Below are 15,705 nucleotides of genomic sequence, written 5' to 3'. Positions count from 1 at the left end.
TAGATAATATCTACAATTTGCACTTCAGTGTCGCTGACATCTTACAGCCATTTCTTGTGTAGCAGTAATTTAAGAAAGTTTCAGTCAATGGGCTTCCTTAAAGTTTATGCAAGATCAGCTTGTTATTGTAACTGTTTCATTTTGGGTATTGATATTTTTTCTTTTAAATTGTTTTACTTTGAAAATATGGTATAATCAGAATACTTAATAAAACACAATATGATCAAGTATTAATATTGCAGGTTTTTTTTTTTTTAAGTTTATTTTGTAATGCAGAAAGACCAAAATCAAGAAATAGATCTTTAGTAAGAGTGTGGGCATTAAGGCTTCTTACTTTCTGTCTCTCTCTCAATTTCTTATTTAATTTTTATTGAAAACGTGTTGTTTTTTAGGCCTAAGTGTGGCAGTTTCCCCTAACCAAGTATGTTTTCCCTGGTTTATTATTTTTATTAAAATAAAACAGTAAAGGAAGATAACTAGTGTTACAGTTTTAACAAATTGCAGTGCACAGTATACGCAGCCATATTTAATGGCTAAAAAAGTAATTCAAACCATTTGGGTTAAACAAGTAATATTTAAGATTCAAGTGAACTGATTATGTGAAACACCTGTATATTTCCAGTACACACTTTGAAATTTTTAACTGTGAGCTAGCCTAATTTGTAGGATGGGGTTTGGTGTTGGTTTTTTTGGTTGTCCATTTGTTTGTTGGGTTGGTTTTTTTCACTATTAATATTAAATGGAAATTGCTTGGTTGATTTTCCTATATTGAAAGTAGACTGAAGTGATGATCTAGAACGAGTAAAGATGGAATGTGGGTGAAATGCATTGCCTGGTTTTGGGATTTCTGAACTGCACGTTTTGTTTTTCCATAAGTATGTCACAATTCAGCAATTACTCCATTATTCCCTGGCCAACTCTCAAGTGGTTTAATTGTTGTTACTGGTGTCCAGGCATTAAAACTGTACATCTGTTTCTGTGTTTCTTGTCCATATTAACGTATCTTCATTGTGGTTCTTTTGCTGTAATGAAATATTTGGAATCTCCAAAAGCATATGGTATTTAACTTCTCACATCCTTCCGTTTTCTTCCCCAAGATGCAGAATCGAATGGCAATACTACTCTGTAACTTGAAGCCCGCAAAGATGAGAGGAGTAGTATCTCAGGCAATGGTGATGTGTGCCAGCTCCCCAGAAAAAGTGGAAATTCTGGCTCCCCCACCCGGGGCAGTACCTGGAGATAGAATCACTTTTGATGGTTTTCCTGGTAAGTAGGTATCTGGGAAAGTGGAGAAAATGGCTGACCTCAGTGCTGAAGCAGATAAAATAGTATTTTAAAGCTGGTTGCATTTTTTTTTGTTGGTGAAGTTTTCTGGTTTAGTTATATTTGAACTATTTTATTATTAGTATACTAATATTGTACAAATAAAGGATTGCAAATAGTCACCTGGGGGGTTTGGTTTTAATTTCTTTTAGCTAGAGACTAAGGTTTTATGCTACTTACCTTTTTGTCCAAGTAATTATCAACTTCTGATCAGTTTGATATCTCCTTGAAGGCAGTCTAGCACTTCATAGTACTGTAATGAGGCGGGTAAAATCCTTGCTATGTCAGATGTCATTTAATTTCAGTATTTGTAATTAAACGTTTACATTCTGATCAAGTTATTTTAAAGCATAAAGGTTCGAGTCCTTGAAATTAAAATTGAAAGGACAGCTGGGTCTTATTTTAGTTTGAAGTATGAAAGCCTATGAAGCAACAGAAGCAGCAGCAGCAACAATAAAGCAACTCTAAAACATATGCAGCTGTCCATCAAGCAGCCTGGAGTCAAGTTATTTTTAAGCCTTCTCTTTCTACCATAAAAAAGTATTCATGAGATACAGGCTAATATTCCTTGGTCCTTTTAGTCAAAGTAAACACATGGCGTCTTGATTCAAAGCAATTGGACTTTTTTCTGCAGACTTGAGGGTTTTCCTAGAACTATCTTGAGTATCATAGGGAAATGATTTGGTAAGGAATGCCGTTGTCTGGAGGAGTCTTCCTTTCTATTTGTTTTATGTTATTGCCCTTAAGTGGACTTGACACTGTTGTATACTCCAATACATGAATCTTCAAGATCTGTTGGACTTTTTGTTGTATTAAGAACTTCACCAAATTTCTGTCCTCCTTCAGTGGTCCAATTTATGAGCCACTGAAAAATTATTCCATTATATGTCTGTAAACACTACACCCTCCCACACAGTAACTGCTGTAAGGCAGCAATAATTCTTGGAGATTTCACAGCTAACTGGCAAATCTGCTTTCTAATAGCAGTATAACTGACACTTTGACAAAACTCTTCAACGCAAAAATGTCACAGGAGTCATATATCTGTTACTTATTTATGTAATAAAGTAATGATTCTGGTCTAAGAAACCTTGGCAATTTAGTAATAATTATCTCTTTAAAAAAATAGAAAGTGCTAGAAGTGGAGTGCAGTGGTTAGTCTGTATTTAACAGGTTTCTTTAATTAAAGCTTTGGAGGACAGATGCTTTCCTTCAGTTGTATAGTTATAACACACAGCAGCTAAGTGGTATTAATTTTTCATAAGGTCACATACATCACCCCAACTTTTTGCCCCTTCTTACACATTCTTTCAGTACTTATTGAGCTGTTACAAAGCAGAGAGGTTTCTTGTTTATTATGGGAAATTCTTTTGTAATATTTAAACTGCCAAACTGAGTGACGTGTAACAAAATTTGGGACCTCTTATTTGTTTCTTTTTGTGTAAAGAGAGTGAGAAGCTTGTTAAGCCTGTACAAGTTTAAATTTAGTTATGGAAACCCTTCTAAAGAATATTTTCTGGGAAGAAGGAATGCAATGAGGAGAATTCATAGGCAAATGCACAGCCTAAAGCTCTGGTAATATTTAAAATTGGTGCCTATGCTAATCTAATATGAGCTCACCACAGATCCCAAGGGAGCTTGACAGAGGATTCCAATGAAACATCCAAAGCATGGTTTATATAATAAAAGTCAAGGGTTTTTTCTTACTAAAAAAATTTGCTTGCTTTTTATATTTAAGGAGGGGGAAAGAAATGCGCAGATCATTTGACATTCTGTTTAATGATTTTATTAGTTTGTATGCATTCACTTTAGTCTAAGTCCAAGTCTGCCTCTGCTTATGAACTTGAGCATTAAGCAGGATTTTTACTTTTGTTAAAATGCACAGTTAGCTCTAAATGTTTAATTTACTAATGGTATTACTGATTTTTCTTTTAAATATTAATTTCACTGTGGTTGTGAAATAACTCAGCTGCATTATTGAATTTTGCTCTAGCAAGGCTAGCCTACTTAACGGAGAAATCTGGCCTGGTCTACTTCTCTTACACAGTTACAGATATAGAAGTTACAGAACTTAGACCTCTCTACAGGCAGAAGTAACTTACTTTTGGAAGCATTGAGAATGAGTAGATTGAACCATTGAAAATATCTGAAGGAGAAAAACAATAACACAGGAGGAAGGAGAGTAGTTCATTTGACTGCCTGTGGTCATCCAGTCCGGAATACACCGAGCAATAATGAACTTCAAACCGCTACTGGAAACACATACATTGAAGTCCATGTAGCCTTATAGTTGGCTTGTGGTCATTAGAGGTTCTTAAATAATTAGATTTGGTAATGTAGTTAGACTGTCGATACCTCTAGGGGCTCTGTAGCTTACCAGGGTGTGTACACAGCAACAGGGAACTGAAACTTGCAGAGACTGAGGCCATAATTGCTGAAATACAAGCTGATTGCTAATGCTGTTATTTTAAGCACCATCAAATAGTACAAAAAGAAGTGTAAGAACAGTGTTGAAACTCGGGGCTAAGATTATGCGTCAGTATCCTAATTTTGGACTATTTTTGACAAAGTTCAATATTTCTCAATTGTAAGGGCACCTGCCAAATGCACTTAATATTAATTAATAAATTTAAGATGTGGACAAACCTGTGTCAACACAGGTGAGTAGTATATTTCTATGGTCCACATCTACTTAATTCTTAGGAACCCTTTTGGTCTCTAGTAAATTGTGTAAATCAACAGCCAGCAATGATTTTATTTCTTCTTTTGGACAGTATTTGTAGTCTGTTACTTAAAACCTTTCTTCCCTCCTGAAAAAACAGCATTTAGAGACATGTTCTAGAGATATTTCCTAGAATATCCCTAGTTCCAGTTAGAAGTATTCATTCTGAGAATTGTTGGTAATGTCTGTGGGTTCCCTCTGGCCCTGTCCCCCATCCCCCCCCCCCCCAAAAAAAAAGTGTATGTGCTGAAGTTATGTACACATCTGTGACAGCCTGCATAAATAGATCTTTTGCTCTGCCTTCTGTGTTGTGTGCTATTAGGTTATTCTTTGTTTTGAAACAGGAGATCCTGAGAAGGAACTTAATCCCAAGAAGAAGATTTGGGAGCAGATTCAACCTGATCTTCATACCAATGACCAGTGTGTTGCTACATACAAAGGAGTTCCTTTTGAAGTGAAAGGAAAAGGAGTCTGCAGGGCAGAGACCATGGCAAACAGCGGAATTAAATAAATAAATGGTTGTTAGAAACTTTTTTTAGATGTTGAGATGGAAAGTAATGCAAGCACAATAAAAAACATGAAATGCATGGCTAATACCCTTTTTGTTTGACTGCTCTTCCAGAGGGTACAGAATGTGTTATGCTTCAACACTTTCACACTTCACACATTCACCATGCTTACTGTCCTTGAGGTTAAGTATTGTCAAAGGTCATTAACCACTTAGTGCTCAAGACTTCATTGACAAAGCTTGTTCATGGTAGAAATACAGGGAGGCAAGCATATTTTCTGGACAGCTAAAAGGTTTAGATGCTCTATGGAGCAAGAGCATCTCAATAAGGAAAAATTTCTGCCATCTTCCTTTTGTGCTAACTGTTCTCCAAGAGGTGCAGGACTAGCAGTTGGTCAGTAAAGACCATGATTATCTTCATTCTTCTTGTTACCTTTTAATAGTTTTTCTCGTCTTTATGTAAGCAGTTTTCACATATATTATAAACTTCTGCAAACTTGTTCTTGGCTGTGTTGTCTCAGTAGTCTGCAGACAGTTGTAAGGGGAAGATTAAACTATGACCCTTTGTGCCCTAAATAGACAAATAGGTGTAATTTCTTGTCCCACAATTAAGTTACCATGTTAGTAAGATCAAAACTGTCATTTTGCTGTAACAGTTATTTGTCTTATCTATCTAGTCCATTTCATATTTCCTTCCAAAAGAATGAAGAGCAGATGGACTGCCAGAGCTAGTCAAACACTATCATAAAAATATCTGTTTCCAGTGCCCCAACAGGTATAAAATGAGTTGAATTTTTTTAGGTTTGTTTTGTTTTAATGTGTTTTTACGCAGTGATATTTTATAAAAAATATATATATGTATATATATATAAAAAAATTATTTATAAAACAGAAATAGCTTCTTCAGTTGTTACTATTAGAATTATTCCATAATAATGTAGTACAAGTAGCCATTGTTGCTGTGGTAATAGCCTCAAATTGCTTCTTTTAATTCCTGCCTTTTAATAATCTGAAAATAACTATTTTAGATCAATTTACAATAAACTTTTGAAGTAAATCTTTAGAGATAGTTCAGATACTTTGGCATGTAATATTTAATTAACTGCTTACTTTCTAACCACTGAAACAGTAAGTGCTTTTTTAACTACTGAAATAAAAAACATATAGCCACTCTGATTTTGTAGGCTTTGAACTTCATCCAGTAAACTGGTTGGTAAAACAAAATGACAATAACTTAAAATTAAAAGGAACAGGCACAAAAGAAGAGATGAATGGTTTTATTTTTCAGATGATTTTTGTATGTGCCTGTAAACTGTATTAATTTTTCATGCATCGGGGAATAAGCAAGAGTATTGGTTCTTTAAATGTGCTGAATAGTGTTAAGCACATAGGAGCTATTTTATCTGCTGTGTAAACTACATAGCCAGTAATGTCGTATTAAACAAACTTCTTGGAGTTCAGAATCTCAATTCTAACTAGTTCTTACTCGGGGTAAAGAAGTACTTTTACAGTATTTAAAACTTAGCATTTAATACTTGAAAGCTCTTCACAAACTTTGGAATTCAGAGAAACTCCTGAAAACTTGAAGAAGCAGTCTGAATATTCATTTTTAACTTTTATTTTCCAGATCAGTGTTCTGTAAGAACTGCAGTATATAGTTTGGTGGAGAATAAAATCTGATTTGTGACTACATGTATATTAGGACTGTGATTTAGAGCACTAGCTTGTTTGAATTTTGTGTTTGAAGCTACGATTGTGGATGCACTAGTGTGAGGTACTCTGAAGGACAAGTAGTTTGGTAATCTAAGGAGACATCTCCAACTGTTCAGAGGTATTTTGTATGGGTGTTGGCTTTTCCAGTTCCAGTACTCTTTTATTAAATATTACCTGCTATAGCAAATAGACAAATGAGCACCTGAAAGCTAATTTTATGCTTTGTTATGTTTAAGTGGAAGCTTTTGATAATTATTTTGTTTTATAAAATTCAAGAGCTTTCTTAAGACAGTAGCTCTTTCCTCTTTAATTATGCTCTTATGGTTGTCTAGGAAGAGGTATTTATGCTGTACTGAGCTCAAAAGTGACAACAGGGTACTTGAGGCACTGTGCAAGTATTCTTCCTCGCTGAATCCAGCCTCTTCTGCCTTGTCTGCATGAGTAAGTAGAACTGCAGTGAAATCCTTCCATGTGGGACCCAGAAGTTCCTGTAATAAAAAACCAAATCCTAAATAGTTATCTTTCCTTGTTCCTCTTACCCGCTGCCACCTCATATACTTCGGCATTAACAGACCAGCTACATGTTCTTTTCCTGGCAGTAATCCAGTTCATGCTATCTGAGTTGCTGAAATTCTTGGGGTTTTTCACCTTCCCAAGACATTGACATCCATTTTAAGTAGAAATATGTGTTTGTGCAGTGCTAGCAGTTCTTTGTTCTCTTGCTACAGATGTGGATAATATTTCTCCAGTTAAAAAATGTCTATGTAAATAAGGAAAAATGGTTGTTTAGCTGTGTCACACATTTGTTTAAATCTTTAGTTTCCTCATATCCATATTTCTACAGTTTTTACAGGTATTTGAAATTTGCGTTTCAAAATCACCAAATTACCTTGTGTTGAAAAAATAAATGATGAATTTATACATAGGACCAACTGCAGTTCCAGCTACATCCTGTAAAATTGAGCTATTCTCAGCAATTCAGGACAATCACAAATCAAATGCATCAATCTGAGCTATGGGCCAGAGAGTTTGTCTAACTACTGTGGTTCATCTGATGGAGGGGAATGGAGAAAACAAGCTGCTTTTTGCAATGAGTATAGAAAATTTTAATGGCAATAAGTGCTCAGGCTTTCATTTGCAGACGTAAATGAAATTACAACTTCAGTGCAATCATGCTAACGCCCGTGTGTGACAAGGAACCTACTTGGAATAAAGTCCACTTTGCAAAGGTCTTAACTGTAGCCTAAATACCAAGGTGCATAAAACTGATTTAAAGTATACCTTTCTACTTCCAGGGTAAGCAGGGAGTTAGAAAAAACTGTGTATTGATAGTGATTAATCTGTTTTAGACACTAGGGTAAAAAAAAATTGTACCCACACAAATTTTTGAGGTAAGCTGTCTAAGGATGTGATGCGTTATCAGTTTTGGAAAGAAAGGATAGTGCCTTGATTTGCTGAGGACTCACACTCAATGCTAATGTTCTGAAGTCAGTATCCACCACTCTGAATTCATTAGGCTGTGTTATCTTCACTGATACGCCATCTGTAATTTGCAGAGGAACGTTGTGAAAACTCCTGATTGCTAAAGGTAGTCTTCAGGCTAATGTCTTTTTGGAATGACATACTGAAACATAACCAATAAAAGTACAGAGTTCCTATTCCTGACATCCGGGCAGCTGCCCTGCCCTGGTTGTGGCTGAGGAAATCACAGCATCTGGTCTGCTAAGTGGAAAGTAACTAAAAAGCTGACCATTATATGTGCTGAGAGCAAGCTGTAATCATGAAACAGAAGTGTTGCTTTATCATCATTTTTAAACATGCTTTCTTTCCAGTATGGGTTTTAAGGGTCCGTTTAAAGAGAAAAGGCATAGTGGCATCTCTTACGCTTTTAATGCCCACATGGACTTGATCCAGAACAGTCTGAAACTGAGGAACATGATAATTTTTCATTGGCTTAGAGTAAAAATAGTTTGAGTAAATGCTGCTCTTTAATACCATGGAGTATAGAGAGATGGAGAACTGTATAAGGGAAAAGAGTAACACTGAAAACAAGTATATGTAAACAGATAATGAGTAAGAGTGTTGAAATTAGAACCAACTCTTAAACTACTGGAAAATTGAGGAGCAGCCTAGCAATAAAGAGTAATCAGAAAGTAACAGAAGAGCAAATCGAAACACTTGAAAGCGGTTTTTCTATCTCTATATGTATATGTTGATATATTTTTAACTACATATATATGTTATAGATGTATTTAGGTAATACCAGTTACAGCAGGTGATAAGATTTGATGAACCAGGAAGTCCTTTTCGTCCTAAAGATGTTTATAAAGTTCGTTAGTGTAAGACAGATGCAAAGCATAATGTGACTTTGGCAACAACTGAAACCCTTTCTGTTGTCATTAATAGTCCAAAAGTAGTTCATCTGATCAGACAGATAAGCTGAGCACTATCTATTTGTTGGCATCTTTTTTCGTTTATGAATAAATTCATGGTAACTTTCTAGTTGTTCTGTCTTACAGATACAGCAGTAGTGACAGTGCAGGACAGAGCTGAGCATCCTTGTGTCAGGTCAGTCAGATTTTCTGTGGGATTTTGGACCTGTTGCTCCGTTTTGTCTACACAGAGTGCAGGAGGGTGAGGTAACCTGATTTTTGCTTGCTTTAAAAGCTTTTCAATCAGCTAGAACTTTCATGATAAAGTTTTAACTGATTGCTGAGAGAAGAATTTTCTTTGAAAAGGAGAAAAGCCCATGCACAGGGAGAACAGTTTTGGCCTATTTCCAGTTTTAGTGTGGTAAGTGTAGCTGTGGTGTTGGGAGTTGTGAATGCTGTGTTTCAGGAAATGTTTTCAGCTGCACTTCTGTATTTCACTTTTACAGTCAACTCTTTCCTAGCTATTGTCACCTGAAGATAGAAGAGTTGCCATTAGGGCAGTGACTATTAATTTGTTACCTGGATGAACTGAGTTGTATGATAGCTTTCATCCGGACACAGAGGCAAGTCAGCCCTGAGGACCAAGAGAGCGAGATGCAGGCCTTCCTCCCCGAAGTGGTGAGCCAGGGCTGAGCTCACTCTGTCTCTCACCTGCTCTTTGCTCAGATTACTGTGAGGGTAGCCTGGAGTGTCAAGTACTCGAACACGGAGAGCTAGCTCACTGCCATTTCTTCGTATAATTCCCAAAATACAGCAGCTGCGGCCAAGGCTGCAGCATGTAGTCACAGATCTTGGAGAGCAATAATTCTTAAAGTCTGAGCTGCCCAGCAGGCTGTTCCCAGCAGCACTTTTACCACTCTGAGTTCTTCCAAGGACAACAAGGTTGATGGTCATCTCATTGCTGCCTGGCATTTTCTGTGCTTTTATCCCCAAACCTGTCATTAGGTGAAGAACAAATAACATGAGCTGTTTCAGAAGATCCAGCAAAAAACTGTAAAATTCAGTATCTTTTGAGTGTCATGCCCTGCTTGAAATGTTTAAGGAGTGTGTGGCGTAGCTAGACATGAAGTACAGCACGTATACCTCTGCCTGATCCAAAGACAGCTCTTTGCTGCCCTTCTTAGTCTGCTTCTTAAAAATAACAAGACCCCACAGAAGGTGTCACAGGTACAAGACCAACCTAACAGGCTGCGCTCATACACTTGCAGAAACTGAAGAGCTGGGAAAGAATTGGGTGTGAGAAGTGTGTGGGGAACAAGTAAAGCAGATAAAGCTAAGGAAGAGCAACAGGAAGGAAGGACTTAGGAAACAACCATGGAAAACAGGATCAGCATGCAGATAGAGTTGGTAATGAAAAGGAGGAAAGCTAGGGGAGGAAGGAGAGAATGGTGACATCTGCTGCTGTTATTAAGTGACCATGTTTCAAGAAGTAAGTCTTTACTTAGTTTTTAGGAAAAAAAATTGGATAGTCAAGGAAGGAGCACTTTTTCACAGCAGAGAACAGCTTAGAGTATGTCTTTGATCAGCTACCACTGAATTTTGAAATAGATGGTAATTTGAAAGTGCTTTCTGATGTAGATAAATGTTAGAAGTATGTCCTAATGAAAAGGCTGAAATAGCCAATGCTGCAGGTTCTAACCCCACATGAAATCAAGACTTTGCAACTGTACAGACCTCTAGACTTGCAGTGCAGTTAGTGGAAAATAAAAGCGTAGACTGGTGGATGGGGATGAGTGATGGGTGTAATTTACGGTTACTGTAATTGTTTATAAATACATACTCTTGTTCTCTTTGTACTTTTTTGTAATCTAGTATCTGAAGGGGTTTTGGTGCACGTTAATTGTCTAACAGGAATACTGACTGATTAAATAAATTCAGAGGTGTTTCTAATATGGAAAACTATTGGCAAAGAAGTAGTTGGTTTCAAGTTGTCAGTGGCACCTGAACTTGAGAAAGTTTGGGTTTTTTTGTTGGTGGTTTATTGTTTTGTTGTGGTGTTTATGGTTTGGTTTTGTTTTTTTTTTTTAACATGCTATGTTTAGGCACTCAAAGAGATCCTGAATAATTTTAGAATGGGATTTCCTGTGATTAGTTTATTTAGATTCTTGCACATGCAGTTCCAGCTTTCTCCCTCATATTAAGCCCATGCCCAAATCAATCTTTCTGAAATAACTTCAGTACAAAGCCAAACATAAAAGAGCTGTTAACATACTAATTTTGTAGCATTATGATCTTCCCTACTGAATTCAAGTAAGGTTTTTGTGGATTTTTCAATGATCAATTTACTTTTTTTTTTTTTACTAAAAATACCTTTTTAAAAAAGACACATTATGAAATGGTTGTCATCAGTTATTCATCAGTCTGGATATGCATTGTATTCTTTTTCTGTCGCACAGTAATATGATGTGGTGGTCATGCATGTTTTGTATTCCTTTTTTAAATCACAGAATCATAGAAACATCAACCAGGTTGGAAAAGACTTTTAAGATCATCAAGTCCAACCATTCCCCAGCACTGTCAAAGCCACCACTAACCCATGGCACTGAGGGCCTCATCTAAACAGTGTGTGAACACTTCCAGGGACTGTGACTTCACCACTGCCCTGGGCAGCCTGTTCCAATGCCTGAGCATCCTCTGGGAAAGGAATTGTTCCTCATCTCCATCTAAACCTCCCCTGGTGCATCTTGAGGCCATTTCCTCTCGTCCTGTCCCTTGTTCCCTGGGAGCAGAGACCAGCCCCCTCCTGGCCCCATCCTCCTGTGATCGAGGATTTATTTTTTTTTTCCAGTAAGCAGTCTATGCTTAAATAATGACATTAATTTCATATTATATCACTTACCTTATTTTCCCTTAAATTCCTTTTTCATTCAGACTTCACGAACCATGTGTGCAGTGTAAAAAGAAGTTCATATGTGAACTTTGAAACTAACAGCAGCAGTGTACCATGCTGAGACTGATACGTACACATTAACCTGGTTAATCTGTTACTAATAGATCTCCATTTAATAGGTTTGGTCAGTAATTGGCAATGAATTTTTGCAACTTAGCTGCAGATGCGTTTTTTGCAATCACTTTAGTGATTGTATGAAGTTGAATTTGAATTTTATTTTTTTTTTAAGTTACTTTTGTTCTACCATCAGTTAAATGTGACAGTGGTAATGGAGGGTCAGGGATTATTTTGTGTTGCATGTTCTTGAATGGGTGTTCATATATGCATGTGAAGAGCAGATGAACTTTCTCTTATAATTTTAATGAATTAATAATTGCAATATTTTCAAAGTACCATGTAAAGCATATGCAGATGTAAAGCTGTTTGCCTAACAAATACGGATTAAAATAATAAAAAAAAATGGATTAAAATACAGAAATTATTTGTGAAATCTGGAAGAAGACTGAAGACTTGCACCACTGCCAGTCGTATGTGTTAGCTGTTGGTTTGCTAGCTTGAAACATTTGGCAGGGGTTTTAGGTCTAGATGATCTCAAGGTCCCTTCCAACCCAAACCATTCTGTGATTCCATGATTTCTCTTGCAAGCGTAATTCTTTGCCATGCTATAGTAGCATTAAAACCAGGGATAAAAAGACTGTCCAGTAAGAACCTATCACTTGCATTTTAGACAATTTTGCACAAGGGGGAAAGCCATTAATTTAAACTTCTATGCCTTAATGAAGAAATTAATACGAATTTGTGCATTAATTATCAGGTTGTAGCAATAAAATGAAAGATTGGAATAAGCCCTTGTCTGTTCACAAGGAAGGGTTTAGATAAGCCTCCTCTCTGGCTCTAAATCCCAGATGGGTGGAAGCACATGTTTACTCCAGAGGTATTAAGGTATGCGCCATTACAGTAAGAACAGGAATCTGGTACTAGGCTGTCTGTGGTGGGAGGAAAACAGGAAGGTGTTTTGATAGGCCAGTCCAGCTGGTGATATTGTCATCCAAAATGTAGTTCTCTGTGGGAATCGGTAAGTATTGGGTTACTGCAGTGCTAGGGCTGTTCCTGCCTGCCACAGCAGTGGAGAGAGACTTGAATTGCTCTAGAAGCCTGTTGTCTTCCGCTGTGGTACCACAAGCACAGCTAGTGCTTTAGCAGAAGGTAGGAGTTAATGGTGCCTTCACATCCTCCTTGTGTAAATTTGCATCATTCATCATGAAAGAATTCACTGGTTTTGTTACTTGGCTCCAGATGGATGTGTAATAATTTTGTTGCTTGGTGGTTTTGACTACATTGATAGACAAGTTAGTTGTTTTCAGACAGTTTCCTCCTCTTGAGCTTCACCTGATGAGAGGTGAAACATTAAATCTTTTCCTGTATTGCATGTGTAGCCAAGGCAACCACTGATTATTTCCACTGTGAAAAGGCTTGCGGCTCAATCCTGTGCACAGTCTTTGTGTATCAAGCCTATATTTATATATAAAGTAGCAAGGTTCCTTCATTTGCTAATGGATATGAACTCAAGTCTGAATGGAGGGTGACTTGTAAAGCAAAATGATAGGTCTTCCTCATAAACCTGTAGATAAAATCCACATGCTTTCTTTAATTTGCCTAGAAGTCTTGATTTTGGTTATATTGTCACAGTGTAGCTCTGTACTTTTTGTTGGACTGTTCCTATGCACAGTAATGCCTTCTATGACATCTGAAGCAGAGGTATGTCCTAGCAGTCACATCCAACTGAGCTAATAGCCTGCCAAGGGGATAATTTGGCTGTGCCTGGACAAGGATTTAGACTACCAAGAAAGGTAGAATCCCAGAAGCAGACTGTTGTATGCAAATTATAGCTTGCTTAGTTGCATGCAGAACAGGACTTTTATGCTAAGAAAGATGGCTGTAAAATAAAGAGTACTGGAAATGAGGCACTGCTTAAATGATGGCTATAACTTGGCTAAGCACACGTCTCCACAGAAAAAGGCATTTCTTTAGAGCATTATTATGAATGTAATACAGTCCCAGTTGGGATGCATCTGGAAGATCTTACAACAGCACGGGCGGAAGATTTTAAGAAGCCTTTCTTGGGACTATATGACAAGGAAAAAAATCAAGCTGATTTATAGGACACTTGCTTAGGCTCCTCAACGTACGTGGAAAAAGTCTTCCCCAAGGTGGCAGTATCAGCCTGCACCACAGGTACTGTAAAACTCTGCTGGGGGCCCCCTGCTCGAGTCCGCTGCTGAAATACAATACCAGGTCAGAAATGAGCTAAAGCATCAGAAAATATAGAATAATTACAGGAGTCTTCAAGTGTGTCTTGAAATAAGAAATGTAAAAAGCATTTGTCTCTCCTTTGTCACAGGAAACATTTTTTATTTGATATGTAAAACGCAGACAGCGTAGCACCTCAACCAATTTGAGCAGCAGTAGTGGAAAGGTAGCAGGTAAGAAACTGGAAATGTTACTGCCCCTTATTTGATTGTTTTTCTAATCTAAACCTTTGTTTTCATTGGCTTTTGAGTTGGGGACATTTATTATGGGACTTTGGATATGAGATCATAAAATCTACTATCAGTATGAATTTGCAAAGAACAAGTACAGGGTACAAGATTGCTTTAGATGCTTTTTAGCAATGCTCACTGCCATTGGGTAAGCTTTTAATTTTATTTTCTTTGTTTTGTATAACTTTATTATTGAAGTGGCAAAGAGAAAACCAAAACTGAGCCTATTACACATTGGCAGGCAGGAAGGCTTCCTGTAACTGATAAAGAAAGCCTTGTACTGCTCCCACAGAAATACCAAGCAAGTCTAGTGAGGAATTGTCAAGAATCTAAGGTGGTAGGGCCCCTGAAAATAAGCAGCGTGTGTATCCAGCTTCTTTAGTTGCCTTTGAAAAACTAAAGCTAAAATCATTTGCAAGTGCTTGTTGGATTTGTGTTTATCTAGAGTTAACTGCAATTGCAATGCATCTTAGTCGCATTACTGTGTCAGCTGCTGTTCTGTTGTAGTCCCTGTGATCACCCAGCTGGTTTGCATGCACCCTAAACAAGCTCTCTGTGATGCTTGTTAGGGTATACCGAGCAGGCTAGATCTTGTAAACTGAAATAGCATAGTTTCTCCTTAGGCACATGGCGTGTCTTACCATGTGTCATCTTTCAGTTCCCACGCCTTCCCATCCCTTACAGCTTCTTTCCTGATGTGGGCTCTCATTTTAGTTCAAGATGATGCCATAATAAGTAATTTAAGATGTGCTTTGATGAATTTCTATTACTTAGAGAAAACCCAGTGAGGCCATTTTATGTATTGCCACACACAGAGGAAAGCTCTTAGCCTTCCCAAATAACATGAGAAATCCAGAAAGGTATGCAGTCCATGTAGTCAGTGTGGCTTTATTCTGTTAGATGTGTCATTTCTAAAACACATAAAGCACATCACTGATGAGAGATAGGACAGACAGATCTACTGAGGCTCTACTCCTTTTGGACTGTGTTCAAAACAAAAGTGTCTGTGGTGATCCTAAAGGAACACACACACAAAATACACTAATACTTTCTTAAAACAGACCTTTTTTTTCCTTCCCTTTGCTTAAACCAATCCCCAACATCCTTAGTATTTTTTAACAAAAGTAAGCACTTACCATGTTTCTCTTTGCAGTGTAGATGGCTGTGTAGGTTATGTGCTACTACGTTGGCATTGCTAAGGGGAAGGCAGGTGGGGTATAGCTCCAGGCTAATGCTTCAGTTGCATCAGCTGTCAGACAACTGGTCTGCTGGTACAACTGTGGAATCAGTTCCCTAGGCTCCCACTGTACTTCTCACACTGATACTGCTGGCAGAAAGACAGATCAAGGACCCACCTTGTGTTTACAAGGAGATTGAGCAGGACTATCAGCATAGTGATATCAGTCAGACATCCTCCTCCTCCCTCTCCCCCATTCACTCAGTCATCAAGATCCACAAGATACCCTTTTCCTTCATCCTCTGCAAATAATAGGCAACTTCATCCTCGAAACCAGTATCAGTACATGCTGATCTGGTAAGTCTGCTGTGGAAGTATTGTGTCTCTCCAGTTGACACAA

The 15,705-nt window shown here is 37.5% G+C and overlaps 2 protein-coding genes across 3 annotated transcripts in view; one reads left to right on the top strand and one right to left on the bottom strand.

Annotated features, from left to right (window-relative positions):
• Positions 1-4,632, top strand: part of AIMP1 (aminoacyl tRNA synthetase complex interacting multifunctional protein 1) — a 35,398-nt gene extending 30,766 nt beyond the window's left edge. The window contains exons 6-7 of the mRNA XM_057404592.1: positions 1,098-1,266; positions 4,390-4,632. Of these exons, the coding sequence (XP_057260575.1) occupies positions 1,098-1,266; positions 4,390-4,556 (336 nt within the window). The 3' untranslated portion in view covers positions 4,557-4,632. The remainder of the gene's footprint in view (positions 1-1,097; positions 1,267-4,389) is intronic.
• Positions 4,633-6,155: 1,523 nt separating this feature from the next.
• On the bottom strand, positions 6,156-12,574 carry GIMD1 (GIMAP family P-loop NTPase domain containing 1). 2 transcript variants are annotated; one of them, XM_057404595.1, is made up of 3 exons: positions 11,538-12,574; positions 9,350-9,633; positions 6,156-6,754 (listed from the first exon to the last, which is right to left on the bottom strand). In XM_057404595.1, the coding sequence occupies exons 2-3, from the start codon at positions 9,608-9,610 to the stop codon at positions 6,482-6,484; spliced, it is 534 nt and encodes a 177-aa protein (XP_057260578.1). In that variant the 5' UTR covers positions 9,611-9,633; positions 11,538-12,574; the 3' UTR covers positions 6,156-6,481. The 2 variants fall into 2 exon arrangements, with proteins under 2 accessions (XP_057260578.1, XP_057260577.1); XM_057404594.1 differs by having other exon boundaries at positions 9,218-9,633; positions 11,538-12,553.
• Positions 12,575-15,705: the final 3,131 nt, after the last annotated feature.

Source organism: Pezoporus wallicus, unplaced genomic scaffold, assembly GCF_028554395.1.
Source record: "Pezoporus wallicus isolate ANWC-B61680 ecotype Strahan unplaced genomic scaffold, APGP_CSIRO_Pwel_v1 contig_1583, whole genome shotgun sequence".
NCBI lineage: Eukaryota > Metazoa > Chordata > Aves > Psittaciformes > Psittacidae > Pezoporus > Pezoporus wallicus.
This window is presented reverse-complemented; position numbering and strand designations above follow the sequence as displayed.